The sequence below is a fragment of the Zerene cesonia genome, chromosome 7 (genome assembly GCF_012273895.1).
Source record: "Zerene cesonia ecotype Mississippi chromosome 7, Zerene_cesonia_1.1, whole genome shotgun sequence".
Classification (NCBI taxonomy): domain Eukaryota; kingdom Metazoa; phylum Arthropoda; class Insecta; order Lepidoptera; family Pieridae; genus Zerene; species Zerene cesonia.
Window position 1 is genome coordinate 3,266,015 of NC_052108.1, and position 15,655 is coordinate 3,281,669.

Consider the following 15,655-nt stretch of genomic DNA (forward strand, 5'->3'; position numbering starts at 1 on the left):
TTTACTGAATGTTCCGTTCGCTAAATGCGTGTAGTGGGTATAAATGTATTTACAGTGCGCTAATACTAGCATACAAATTAGCATAAGCTAATGGTCCACCATAGAACTTAACACGAAGTTTTAATGACTCAGTACCGACAAACATGAACATATTTTGTACTATAACATAATTCCATAGCTACATCACAGAATAATAAGGTTCAATCTCGTTTTTAATTTACATAGTTCAAACATGACTCACAATTGTTATACGATCATTACTCAATGTCTATAATAGGATTTTGGCCCAGATTACTAATAGTTAAATTATTGTTGTAATATATACATAGTAACACATAAATTTATTGTTTAGTGACTAAAAAATATACGTCCATCCACGAAGAGCAGATTCATTTACAAAAATGGAAATGTTATTCGTTCATATTGATAATATTTCCTTGGGATAAATTGTACTAAAACAGTCGTTGTATTCACAAAACCGACTTACTTCTTTTTAAACATAATCAGTACTAATATATTTTCATATAGTGAATGCCCTAATAAATACACATAGTTGGCGGAAGTATATAATTTAATGGCTACTCGGTTATGTCCAATAATACACAATCTCACGGGTGGGTTTACACAAACGAAGCGTGAGAGAATCAGCAATTGATTAATGATAATTCGACAAAGAAATAGAAACATCATGTTTTTCTTTTTTACTTCACACGGATTCGTAATTTGATATGGAAGTACAGTCTGTTCTAAGTATACAATATACATATTTACAAAAAGTTAAATCTTTAATCAGTCATTGAGTAGATCTTAACTTTTATTCAGTATCTTATATCAATACATCGAATAAAGAAACGATAGATGTGGGAAATAAGAGAAAGGACTGGGAAGGGAAAGGTAAAGAGTATGGGCCTCCGACTCCTACACTCACCGTTCGAAAAACAGTAGCATTCAATACAGCTACTATTTCACGTCTATCTTCTGAGGAGTCCCTCCCCCGGTGCGAACTGGCTAAATTCGTACTGAAGCGTGGTCGACTCCCACAATAAATATCTTGTATTACAACGTAACGATATATTTATAAATTTCAGTGTTAATTTACTAATACCTTAAGTTACTAACACCTTAGTTATAGAGAGAAATTAGTATATAATACTTTGCTTTCATATCCTACTACGCAAAATGACTGTATCTTTTTGCCAATTAAAATAATATAATTTTGCTCTGCAAACATATGCAAAGGCACAGAAAGAGCCATCGTTCTATGTACAACGTCTAATCTTTTGAATTTGCCATAAAACACTTCGAACCATAAAATGTCATAGCACTTGACGAACTCACCATGACCCCAGAATAACTGACTGAATTATCTTGTTACTGGATCAATTTCGTCCGGTGCAATCTGAGTGTGGCCGCACTAAAGGTCCTTACCTATGCCATATTTAACGATACATGAATCACGATCAAATCGCATTACAGATAATTTAATGGCTTAACCATCTGTTGGCTTTACGTATGATGATGAACAGACTCTCTGAAGTCATATTTTTAGAGAATTTGTCGATGCTATAACTGATACAAATAAATCAGGATGACATTGTAGGTTATAGGTTTATATTGAAAAGTATGGATATTATCTAATTCCTAGCGCTATCTACTATTACGTCATCACTATAAGTTCATCTGTATCGTCGAGTTATTAATTGAAGTCGAACTTTTTTTCTTAAACGAATCGTAGTCGTGAATTGGTAGAACGTCTTATTTTCTCATGCATATGTATTTTTGAAGTTGAAGTTACGAGTATCAATAATTTTAAACTACTCAGTGAATAAAGTCAATTTGAATTTGTATAATTTATATAATTTCCAGATTTAAAAACGGTTAAGTCCAATATTACACACAGAAAAGTCTAAGAACATTATTTTAATTCCTTGTTTGACTTTCAAACCTGATAAAAACTATGTACAAGCGAATGCCCCTATACAAAACCACGCTTTATTAATATTCATTTCTAATGAGAGCTATTTGGGTATAAAATAGTGAATAAATAATAGTAATGCGTATCTAATATCCATCGATTACATACTTTTTAGTGACCTCCACGGTATCGTGAGGTCGATCGCTTTCAGAATGCTAATGCTAACACATTACAGTATCTATGAGTAGTTTATAGTATATACGTGTTTACTTAGATTCCGTTGACCCATCGTTATTGCTCGAAAAACTTTGTACTTACGTATAACGTATGAAATGAATATTTATTTATTTATAAAATAATACGTGAAACACTATACATAGTATTATGTTATCTGTGGTGAAACATACCTATAGTAATCTGGATGAATTCGTTAAAAATTATCAATTCAAGTAAATTTACTTTTGTACTAAATATGTACTACAGTTTAATTGATTAGTGGCAAATATAATAGGTCTAATTACAAACTATTAGTACAGAATTTTCCTATGAAATAATGAGATAATTTGCTTGGACTCCACAAGTACATATAAGGTTAGGGATCCAAGTATTGCTCCTAGCCACGGTATTTGTTTTTCGGTGCCTGAATCCTGTCGGAGTTGAGTTGAATATTATACTAGAAATAATATTATATTTCCTACTAGCTGCACCCGGCAAACGCTGTTCTGCCTTACTCTTATCATTTAGGGGTATGATAAATAGATATTGGCCGATTCTCATAGATACCGGATAAGAACAAAAAATTTCATCAAAATCGGTCAAGCCGTTTCGGAGGAGTATGGCAACGAAAACTGTGACACGAGAATTTTATATATTAGATTTAGTCGTCTCGCTCGCATTATATGAGATTAGGTATATGAGTACATAAATAGGATTTATTTATTTTGTGTAACATTTATTATAGTATCCACCGAATCATTCATATAACACCAATAAAATATGAATCTACTTTAATAAATAGTGCGATTAATAAAGGCAAGGCAAATTATTTAAAAACTCTACATGCACGCTTGTTGCAAACTCGTTTGACGTATCCAAACCGAAATAAACGCGAAAATAAAATTCTTAAGTTATATTTTTTTCATCTCACCCGATATTTTTCGTTACGAAAAAAGAAACGCAGATGGACATTTGACATTATAGTAATATAATCTATTTTCGGCCACAACGTTAGGCTGATAATTACACCGAGAGACAAAGCTTGAGAATAAAGTGTATTATCTAATAAAATTATCTAAGCTTTGAGAATGTAAACACCAGCATCTATTGCGCCGAAGTTACACGGGGAATATAAAACAATGACTATTATGCGTTTGTAACCATGCATCGTGATAGTCATGCCGATGCGTATGAGATTTCCGATAAACCTTTTTATATTGCCTGCTATGTTGACATTCCGCAATCCACCCGCAATATAACATACATTTAGATAGCACTTATAGATTAATTTATTTTATATATATATATGATTAAAAAAAAACACACACACAAGCAACATGACAGCAGATTAAATAATTTACTTTTTCTTCATAAATTGCAATTCCAATACAAGTATTTACTTGACGTATTGATATAAATTTAAAGACATATGATTTTCTATATTCCTCATATGAAAATAACATCTTAAAACATGTTTAGCCAATTGTCCAAGAATTAAAGCGGTAAAGGATATGGAAAACATTCACGCCGGCAATAAAGGACGTGTCTGGAAAGAGAATTAAAAAGGTTTTTTGGCTCCCCCACTAATCGTTATGTATGAAATAAAATAGAATTCGCTTTCGCTAATATTTCACGCATATATTCTGTGGGAATGAGGTACCTTCCCCGGTGGGAGCTAGCCCTATTCGTGTCAAAACGTCCTTGAATTCTACAAAACATCATATAGTAGAATTAAACGTAGGTATGCGATTTAAAGAAGTAAAAGATCTTCTGCTTCTGTATAATCATTGTAAATTAATATATTTGAAATATATCTGCACGGCTTACGACTTATGCCAATGTTTTTTTTATATCTGACAATCAAATAGTACAATAACATGTGTATTAATCTACTCTCTGTATAGTATTATGTTATCTGTGGTACAGTATACGTGGTGGCGGTGGTGTGTCTTTGCTACAAAATCTGCATTATTAAATCGAAAACTAAAACACAATTATAAAGATTAAGATTTTATTTACATAAATATATCAATTAACACACTCGTTTGCGTTGTCAGAAAGAAAAAACTGTAAATTAGTTAGAAACACAACTAGCTACTATTGAGAATATGAAGAAAATATCTATATTAAATAAATATTATCCAGCTTCTTAATGATTTTTCAATTGCTTGAAATCAAAATAGCCGTGACATCTAGTGAAAAACGATAGAAACTACTTCCAAGTTACCTTTCAGGAAATAATTTCAACTCAACTCACAAGATGGCAGGATAGTCGTAACTGTTGAAAAATAATAAACGCATTCAAATTTCAATGTGCATAAAAGATTTTTCCATACGACCTGGCTTCTTCCGTTATATATAATATACTGCCTATAAAACTCAGGGATCAAGTGTATATACATCGGTAAAAGAACGCAGCCCCCGGAGTCCGGCCACACGTCAAAGGAATAATAACGTTTTAGTATTAAGTTTATATGGGCCGTACTTTTAACTTATTAAGGTCGTTGAACTGTACTACAAGTTGCCTAAAATATGAAAAATAAGTTTTGAAATCTAGTATTTTCTGATTTCATTCGATTGGATGGTATACTGTTGTAATTCAAATTTATATTCTGTTACAGAGTCACAAAAAATAAACCATAATAGGCAAAATGGAAATTCAAAGTAGGTGCTTCGTATTTTTCAAATGACATTAGACAAGAAATTAACACATAAAGGTCATTGACGTTCCTATCCTTAGTCCTTTTGTATAGTAGGTACTTGATTACTAGCTGTGCACAGTAGTTATACCCACATTTAGATATTTGGGGATAAAATCGTGATGCAGCAAATAAGCTATTGCTTCTGTTGTTGTTTTATGTCCCTTAGGATAACGTGTGAAATATTAATATTAACATCTTTCTCATTGTTTGTACTTTTGGCACTGATGGAGGAAACTATATATAGACATGTCTTAAAGCTCAATAAAATAAAAGAATCGTTTTTACAAATACTTTAATGTTATGTGTACATAAATCCCTTAACTATTAAAAATATAATCTATTAGTGTTACCACATTTCCAACCGTCGTGTCTCAAAAATAATGATTCTAAATTTAAAATTTTTTTCTTATCAGATTCAAAGCACATGCTTCTTCATTAATTATTTTGTTAAAATATTGAATAACTTAAATAGTAAACAAAAAGGAACGAAAACTTAACAAAAATCCCCTGCAAAGGATTTGGAATGGACAAGTATAAAATACTTTTTCTTCTTTGCCATTGCGTAAGAAGAGGAAAGAATAAAGCATACTACTACATTTTTTTAAATTTCCATCAAAAAGATAAAATATTACAGAGGCGAATTACGATATTTCATATCTCTTTAGTACTTTCCCATTTCGCAAGGAGAGTAATTTTACTTGATTAATTTAAAAGCGAAATTTATATAACTCAGATCTATAAAACATTTCCAATTACATCGTAATTAAAGACACTGATAATTGCGCAAAAAAAAAACAAAACAACCTTTTTAAAAATGTTTCTATACACCTGAGTCTCATTCTGCAATCTGTATCCATTAACCAAATCATCAGATAGAGAGAAATGTAATAAATCGTATATCTATATGAAAATACCAAAAATAAATTTAGCAAGCGAGACCGCCACCCTCGTTTCTTTCTAATTCTCTTCTCACATATTCTGTTTGTTTCTCTGTTAAACCCAATCGAACTACTTCTTGCTCAAATTGAGTTTTCCCGCCAATTCCCACTAGGTAGCCATTGAGTCTGGCCGCCAAATGTGACGTTTGCAATTTCGAAGAATCTAGGCCAAGGCTGCGGCACAAATCTTTGTGACCTTGCAATCTATATTTTTGGTGATAGCTGTAAAATAGAAAACAAGAAATCTATAGAAATTAGGGATCATTACTTTCAAACTTTAAAAACCGAAAAAATTAATTAGTTTACTTTAGGAATAATATATGGTTTGAATAAGATTTAAAAAGAATAATGCAAGGAAGTAAAAATAACAACTTATTTTTATAGTGTCACAAATGACAATATAAAAATAAACTGATAAATAATGGCTATAATTCACAACATTTATGAATTAAATTGATATCAATTGAAATGATCTAAAGATCAAAACCATCAACCTCATTCTGTTTAACTCTAATCAAAATTCATAAAGCAGCTAAATTGCGAATATAAAGAATATAAATAGAAAAAAAAGTTTTATTATTTTTTAGCGAGTTTGATAGTCACTAACAAGAACGCAAAAAAGATTTGTAACTTTATTTTAAATAGTATCACAGATTCTGTAACGCGGAAATAATATAAATTTTATAAAAAAATACGAAAATATTTCTGCAAAATGTCAATCCAGCAAATTTATAAAATTTGAATTCTTGTACGTCTTTCGTCTATCATCAACATTGTAGGAGAGGAAAATGCACGCGACACATAAATGGGAAGGTTAAGTGCCACCATTGGCAACAGATCACGCTAAAAGGTGTGGACCTTGACATAATTATAACAATAATCGATATCCATATGCATACTGAATACAGTGGTGCAGTACCCCGTTCGAATAATCAAATCAAATCTGACTAGGAAATCGAGGCCAGGCCTTGTTGCTAAGCGTGTAACATATCTAACATTGGATAGTTTAAAAATGTGTGAACACGTGAATTGTGGCGTAAAATAAAGATTCAGATAGTGGCTTGTGAAAAGGGGAGCAGTTAGGAGGAATTACATAATTACCAACGCTTCGGAATCAATATTATGTTAACAATCGACCAAGATATACCATTTATAATTTCCACAATCATACTTTGAAAAGGTGAGGTTAAAACATTACAACGACTCTATCGCGCAGACTGAAGTTAGATTTTTCGCATACATTGATGGATTTCCTTTAAGAAAAAAATGACTCCATGCGTTCAAATAATTGTTTAGATGCTATCAGTGAAACTGGATTTAACATAATCACGCTACCTTAAATTATCATGCACTGTTTACAGATCCACTCTGTTTCATATATTTATTGAATGTTAAGAAGTTGTCTTCCGAGTTTAGACGAGTTTGAAAGTCGGGAGATGGTTACTAAATCGTTATATAATGTCTACATCACTGACATATATAATGTCCCACTTCAATTAAATAACTGTCCTTTTTGAACTTACTCTTCAGCTGGGTAGAAGGGTCCTGCGGGTGCAATCTCAGTCCTCAATTGTCCGTTACAACGAACTTGCATCTCTTTATGCGACGCCTCAGCAGCTGTTCGCTGCTCCTCATCGTGGTACAATATCAATGATTGGTACTGAAAGCGAAAAGCTTATTATTAAAAATACATTTGTTATTTAAATCGCCTCTCTATAGTTAATTAGTGTTCCACAGAATTGAACATAGGGTGTAGTCATATTTATGATATATGTAAAACCCCTTAATGTTTTTAAAATGTGTGAAATTTAGTTGCACAAAATTAACGAAGTTGTAGTAGAGACAAGAAGAATTGTTAAGTGCTTCGTTAATCTCGCGATATGCATTAAAAATTGTCGTTTTGAACTTGAATCGAACCAAATGATGAAATTAAACAATTTCTTAATACAGAACCTCTATCAATAAAAGCATATAAGTACGATAAATATTTGAATCAAAACTCAAATTACCTGTCTCTTCAATTTAGTTGTTAGACCATATTCGTGATTAGCCCAAAACATTTCCAACAAGTCTTCATACGTGACGCTCTTAGGATCGAAATCTATTTCTATCACCTCCGTGTGGTCTCCACTGTAAATTTGACAAAAAGATTAATTTAATTTTAAAATAACTCATTTTTCAACACGTTGTTACTATTATAGTCTACAGAGCAATAATGTTGAGTTTTGAACAACTGTTTTTCCTTCGATGGTTTTAAATTAATGATTCCAAATTCTATCGCTGTCTTACTAAGAATACTATATCAAAAGAAACTATTATACTATTTAATAACGACTTATTCCTCTACAAATCACAATTATTTTTAGTTTGTAAATATTTTATAAATATTCAAATAGAATCGCTTCAACATCATACATCGATGGGAGTAGCTAGTTACTTATATTTCATATGAGTTGATCATTAATGATTCACTTGCATGTATAAAATTAATTTTAAACGACAAACTACGATTAATTTAATTAAGATCGTTAGCCATTAGATGGGCTTTTACCATAACATTAAATAATTGGTTTTCCGCTTTTCTGGGAAATAGCAATTAAAATGTTAGTGTTATTAGCGCGCATATTAAATTGGAAAATCTTTACTAATACTATAATCGATATATGTTCGAGAGTAACTACGTCTATGTACCTCTTTTTTTTCTGATCCGTTTTGGATGAAAATCTGGTATAATCCTGAAGATGTTTGTGAACCGAGAAAGGACAGAGGATAGATTTAATCTCGGAAATCCCATTTGAACAATGAACTGTCTGTTTTCCTTTGATTGCGCGGGCTAAAACTAGTATACTATATGCCTATCTGTTTCACTCTAGGAGTCTACATAAACATTTTTTTTAAAGAAAATACCTATTGCATATGATAATAAATTATTTAAGGTACGAAGCCCAATCTTTAAATGAAAGTGAAATATTTAATACTATCTTTCACATATTAATATAACCTTTACGTTTCGACAAATGGACCTGAATCTTATACATAACTTGTACTGTTAAGCTACGACTATTAGGTATATGATTTATAGCGAGGAACTGAAATTTCACGAACAATTGTGCCAGTAGGTTAATTACATTTTAATTTATGCGTAGTGGGAGGTTATAAATTTTTAAATACCCACATCTGGCTCAAACAACGGTTTGCCACTTTTTTGTATTTATCGCAAGTCGGTCATTCAAGACGCCAAAAATAGTGCCATGCGTAGACGCATGTCACAGACTAATCGACTATCGCCGCCTTGGCCTTGCGCCGGAACCTTGGCTCACACAATTTTACAAGCTTATAATTTTAAATTGATAGCAGAGATGTACTTCTACTTCCGCTATGTTGTGTTTTCGGTTCTTATGTATGTGTGTTTTATGCAGTTTGCAAATTGTCTAGTTGTTGTCATTGGCAATTGTATAGTTATAACGACTTTAGAAAATGTAGATCAATTCAATTTATTGTGTTATTTCATTTGCATTAATTTTTATGTTATAAGGAGTGCATATAATGATTTTCGAAATTATTTGATTGCAGTTTCAAGAAATTTGTTTAATTAGGCCTAGTTATGTAAAAGAAGACGAACAAAAAGATGAAGTTAGCCTCTTTCGTAGTCTTGGCCTATTCATTATAAACAAAAATTATATTTTTGGCTACGACGCAAATAATTTATTATATTGCTACTTATACAAGAATTACTAAAACGTCCAATGTCCGTAAAATTAATAAATACGCAGTAATGTAAGTAATGCAAAATGCAGTGGAATCAAATTTCCACACGTGTCTTTCTGTGTAAGAATGAAAATATGATAAGCTGCGACCGTGTTAATTGCCTGCCCATGGTATAATACAAAGATATTTTGTTTCACATAAAATGCTTGACGGCATTCGTAATGTACCTATTCAAATTAAGCAAGAGCAGGAACAAATCAAGGTCAGACAACCTAACCTCTAAGTATTTGTTTGATAATTAAAACGTTTCTTTCAAGTTTTGCATAATTCCAATTTAAATGAATAAAAATGAAAACATATTTGATTATTTTGTCGTTCTATGTTTAGTGGAACACGTATTAAAATTACGCTGCATATATGTGTATATAAATAGTTACTTATAGTATATAAACAATAATAAATTACGTAACCGACTCGTGTAAGTGCATTAACCTACGTAGATACTACGTTTTACTCCGTAAGTAAACACATGTTCGATATAATTACCACAATCTTATTCATTCATCCTTAAACTATCTGTTTTCGTTATAACATACATAATTATCCATGAAACTAGTTTTCCACCTGAGCTTCGCCCGCACAGTCAAAGGAAAAGATTGACAAACCCGGATTGTTCTACGCATAGTTCCGAATACTGTGGGAATCTCGGGTAACAACTATCCCATATCCTTTCTTGGGTCTCAAATTTCATCCAAATCTTTCAATATTATTACTATTAGTATACATTTATCGTAACGTTAAATATGGTACAGTGACGATGACAATGTATTTGTTCGCGATTGGACCATAAAAATATTTACAATTACAATTCTATAATCTTTCATGGTATCACGAGAAAGATAATCTTTTACAAATTGTACTTTAATGCAAGATGACATTGTATGTCTATTACGTTTAAATAATAAATACTAAATGTAAGCACTAAACTGAACAATGTTTCTCTCATCCCAAAAATGGAAATTTTTACCTAACGTACGATTTGCAAATTGCAGCAAAATAAAAAATATAACGAGTAATAAAAAAGCATTAATTATATATAAAGGTGAATAAGAATAACTCAAAACCTTAATGTGGTTTTTCGTACTTTCATCAACTTTATGCGCTAATTAAAATCAATGATTTTTATTTTAATCCAAACAGGACAAATCGTACGAACCAAATATGATTATAATCCGTAGGATCCATTATTAACTCACAAGGATTGTAACTAAGGCGACTTTCTTTTATAAATATAGATAGAGTAGCAGTTACCCGCAGCTTCACGTGCGTTGTCTCAATAAATGTTCATGGTACAAGTTTTCATAATGCATCCTAATGCATCCCTAAATCATTATTCAAAATTCGTTGTTAACTGATGTCTACATGATAGTGCTCTCTGCATGCCAAATTTCAGCCCGATCGATATAGTAGTTTGGGCGGTGCGGTAGTAGACCAGTCAGTCAATCAGCTTTGCGATTTATATAAGAAGATTGCAAAATATTGTGAAATCAAAATATATGCGATATTTTAATTTAGAGATAATATTACGCTATCATTATCAATTCATAAACTAAAATCACGTGTATATATCTTATTAAATCACATAAACGCTGAGTCACTTATCGAAATACATGTAAAACACAGATAAAATACTTGACCTTGACATAAATAATTTACAGTCTGGGGTACTCTATAAATATAACAACATAAATTTCTTTTACTTCCTCTCTACTTTGATTATCGTATAAAAATCATAAACTAAGTGTTCTTTATTGTAAGGTTATCTATGGTATATATATATATATATATGGTATGGTAGGCTATGGTATATATATATATATATAGTTTGACTTTAAAAATATATTATGTTTAATTCGTGGCAACAAATTATATCACTATGTCATAGATTCAGAATTATTTGAAGAAAGGATGACGCTTTTTGATGATGATATTAGTAAACGCAAACATGTCTTATAAGCTCTTTTACATTTAAATTGTTGACATTTAAATTAAAAAGTTTATTCTCAGTTTAAACTGTTAATAAACTTCTAAAGCAATATGTATCTACAAGAAAAAGTATGTATAATTAGTTGTTAAATGACTCATTAAAATAAATAATTATTTATTTTGAACACATTATAGCGACATGACTTTACTTATTTATTATCTACATAAAATGATAGCATTTCATGATCATAAGAATCAAACGATGCAATTATTTAAAAAAATTTCTTAGACTAGGAAATAGCACATATATATCTACAGACATTAAGTAGTAATAAACAAACTTACATGTTTCTATAATGCGGGCTTTTCGTTGTTCCACCAGAGTAGCCCACTCTAGTCCGTATGACGCCTGGTGTGACTCCAAAGAGGGAATCGTTTGACCAAAAGCATCCCATCCCGAAGGTGGCCTTCTTCGTTGGAATGTCGACATCGTGCAGTAAAGCGGCCTGTTTGAAAATAAAATTGTAAATAGGGTTAGGATACACATTCGTATCTATGTCAATTGTCTGATGTGTAGAGTTATGTATACTAAAACAAATGTAATTTAAAAATTTGTTTATTTCAACAAAAAAATTACGTCTCTTGATGTTTGTTTGTCAGTGTAAACTTATGTGACATTTTGGTCGGCTGAGTTACGAAATTATACAGAGAATCGTAATCGAAATCGAAAAGAAGATAGTGAATTATAATTATTTATAATTATATAATATTATTATTTATAATTATATATTATCTAATATTGAAATCGACCTATGAAGTACAACTTGTAATTCTATATCTAATGCAATATGTCCATAAATTCCCTTTTCTGAATACGTTTCTCTTTAATATAATACAAAGTAAGATAAAAATTTCCAATCGTTATCATATCCACTGCAAACTTGCAACAGCCCAAAAGTTCCCGTGCCTGTTTATAATTTGAACTTAAACCAGTTTCAAAAAACACATAATTTTTGCCAGTGCCTGTACAGAGCGGCCCGCGGTCACAGCTATAGGTCCTCGATTATGTATCGACATTAAAAGTCGCATTAATTTTAAAATGTAAAGCAATAACGGACCCGATTTCGATTTTATCATAATTGAGTTCATCTATTTATTATAATATCCCTTTTAGCATTTTAAATAGAGAACATTTAGACAAATTTACTTCACATAAAAAAATAAATTATAAAAATGGTTATTAATTTATACATAAACGAGTGATGATACTATATTTTAAATATTATAGGTTCTCTTCTATGGCGCAGTTAATTTGACCTGATATAAGGTCATGTTACTTATCAAATAAGGCAAAGAAGATACCTTTGTTTACTTATCACCCATGAATAAACATTTGATGGAGTCGTAATAATCATCGTGATAGTATAATTTTCTGTATGTTATCTTGAAAATATTATGGATAAACATATAGAGACCTCAATATGATATAGTTTGTATACGTTGGACGAACATTTTTTAGCCTTTAGTACGAAGGGCCTATAGGTGAAGACCGAAGTGTGGTGGTGTTTGTAGGTAGGTATTGTATGTTTGTAGCTAAGTCTGCTATGGTGTAGATCAGCCAAATGGAGGATCTGATTTGGTCTTTTTTTTTAAATTGTCCGTCTTTTTTATTGAGATATTGTTGTTTTACTTTTGTCTAATGTAAAGCCGTCTCCCTTATGGTATTAATGTTTTTAACACGAATAACACGATCACAGTAAGTGTTGAAGACAATGATTCTAAGTTTTGTATGTGTCGGTAAAATTTTTATGCCAGTGGTCGGAGATTCAAAATTTAAAATTTATATGAAAATTCATATCTCATGATTATCCAAAATATGATATTAATGATTAGTTAATTATTTATTCAAATATTACCGAGTCTAATGAACAAAAAATTACAATATGAGATTAATTATTTTATTAATTCAGATTACCATCCATCCATTAGCTTATTGTTATATTATTTCGCAACGATTTCACTAATGAGATGTAAATGTAAAAAAGTTAATTGTTGAATAAAGTAATTATCACCATTGTGAATATGATGAAGTTTGTAGTGTTTTTTACTCATATAACAAATACGTAACTAGCTATGAGTATTTCGTAGAAATCATTTGAATATTGGTTACTATATAGCTTTTATATGGAAACAATAGCAAAGACTTACCTACCACTCTTACTTTTATTCCTGAGATAAAAGCATCGAATTTGTGAAAATGTATTCGTTTTGCTAAGGAGACTGTTAGACGTCAACTGGAGATGAATATGAAAATGTAATGAAAATGTCTCTCGTCAATACAAATATTCCAATAAAGATATAAAAATAATTTATAGATTTACTTGTAAGAAAAACTACATTACGAGTTATGTACGATTCATTTTTTTGTATTAATTCAAGTATATTTTATCTGTATTACAGATCAGCTTTTTTAAATATTATTTTCTTATAACTTTTATTTATAACTGAAGAATCTCATTCGTTCTGGCGAATTACATTGTATAATATCGATGAATCAATCAGTTAAATTGATACGTGTGTACTTTGATCAATCACACGTGACAAATCTATTTTTATTTATTAAAATCGTTGACTTCCCTCGAGGTTTAGTTTAATGGAATATCACGTGTAACTCTAAGAATTTAAATATTCACATTCTCTTGAGGATATGCATTCTAAATGTAATAATAATATCACAGTATAACAAGTAATCATTAGTCTAAATAGCCCGCAGAACTCTGTTTAATTTTTCAATAAACTTTCTTGTATTGGATATTATTTAATAATAGACATAATAAAGATATACAATATTACATATTTCTATGATTAAAACGTGTGTTTCGGTTTCTTACTTTGAACTCTACATTTACTCACAATATAAATATTCGCTATCATAACTTGTTGTGAACCATAAGCACCACAAAAAATAACTGAACGTTCAGTTCAGTGTTCTGATTTAAGTCGCAAAAAGTCTCATTACGTTTGGGCGATAATCAGATCGAAATTCAATACTCTACCGTTAACTTTTATATAAAAAAACTCAAAGTAAAGGAATTTTATAATCATGAGTGTATAATGGTGTAGGTATATCCATATTGGTGCGAAGCAATATTTGCTTGTAAGTATAGTATTTGTTGTTGTTATTTTCTATTTAATTGATATATCCAAGATTTCATGACTTAATTCTTTTTTTCTTTGTTTTTTGCTCATTTTTAATAAAAACTCTACATAGAGTCACAAATATAAATCAAAATAAATTACAAGACTAACTATTCCCATAAGATAATAAATGTTGCATCAGAAAATTTCCGAGAAAAGTCGGTGATGGGGAGCAATTAAGCAAAAAGCGGGTTACAAAAAAAGGACTTACATTTGTCGGTGGTTTCATGGTGCAGAATTGCTTGATAAATCTCAACATACACGTGATGGTTCGTTTCGTGTGTTGCAAATGTGATTTCCTAATAATTTCCCAGATCGTTGATTGCTCCGCGTGTATGTCTGAGCTGTGTGGAGTGAGGCCGCGACACGTCTGCACGCTGTGGCGGTCCGGCGAACACTGTCAAGTATCAATGCCGCAGTGTTCTTCAAACCGCAATATTTTCTAGTGTCACGTTGTATTTTTTCCAACTATCATATACATGCGCTACTAATTCAATACAATAATGCTGAGTAAGACGCTGGCTGTACAGTCTAGGTGCTAAATGTTATAATAATGATGATAGTATTTCATGCTAATTGTGCAGGCGTTCTATTTAACTTCATTATAATTTATGCATAATAATTGGCAGATGATTAATTACATTATGCAATTTTTGTTTGTTTCGCTTACCCTTAAATCTCGGCTCTTACGCTTTATTAACTCTCTCAATATAGTACAATAATATATATTGTTTAATTGAAATGCTATCGGTATATTTATTCAAATAGAAATAAATCAACAGTAATTGATAGCATTCCCAATGAATTATTTTTGTTGTTTTGACATAATAGATAACGAAAAGCCTAATCATAGATACGTGTAATCAATAAACAAGTTATCGAGTAAATTTTTCTTGGATAGAGCGGTAGAGTCAATCGACAACTCTATTGAAAAATTCATTAATTATAAAACATGTGATTCTAAATCATATATCACATATTTTAATAATTAT

The 15,655-nt window shown here is 30.8% G+C and overlaps 1 protein-coding gene across 1 annotated transcript; it reads right to left on the reverse strand.

Moving 5' to 3' along the window:
* Window positions 1-5,108: 5,108 nt before the first annotated feature.
* On the reverse strand, window positions 5,109-15,083 carry LOC119828161 (peptide methionine sulfoxide reductase). Its single transcript, XM_038350255.1, has 5 exons — window positions 14,875-15,083; window positions 11,811-11,971; window positions 7,781-7,901; window positions 7,295-7,431; window positions 5,109-5,993 (listed from the first exon to the last, which is right to left on the reverse strand). The coding sequence occupies exons 1-5, from the start codon at window positions 14,920-14,922 to the stop codon at window positions 5,759-5,761; spliced, it is 702 nt and encodes a 233-aa protein (XP_038206183.1). The 5' UTR covers window positions 14,923-15,083; the 3' UTR covers window positions 5,109-5,758.
* Between the last annotated feature and the right edge of the window lie 572 nt (window positions 15,084-15,655).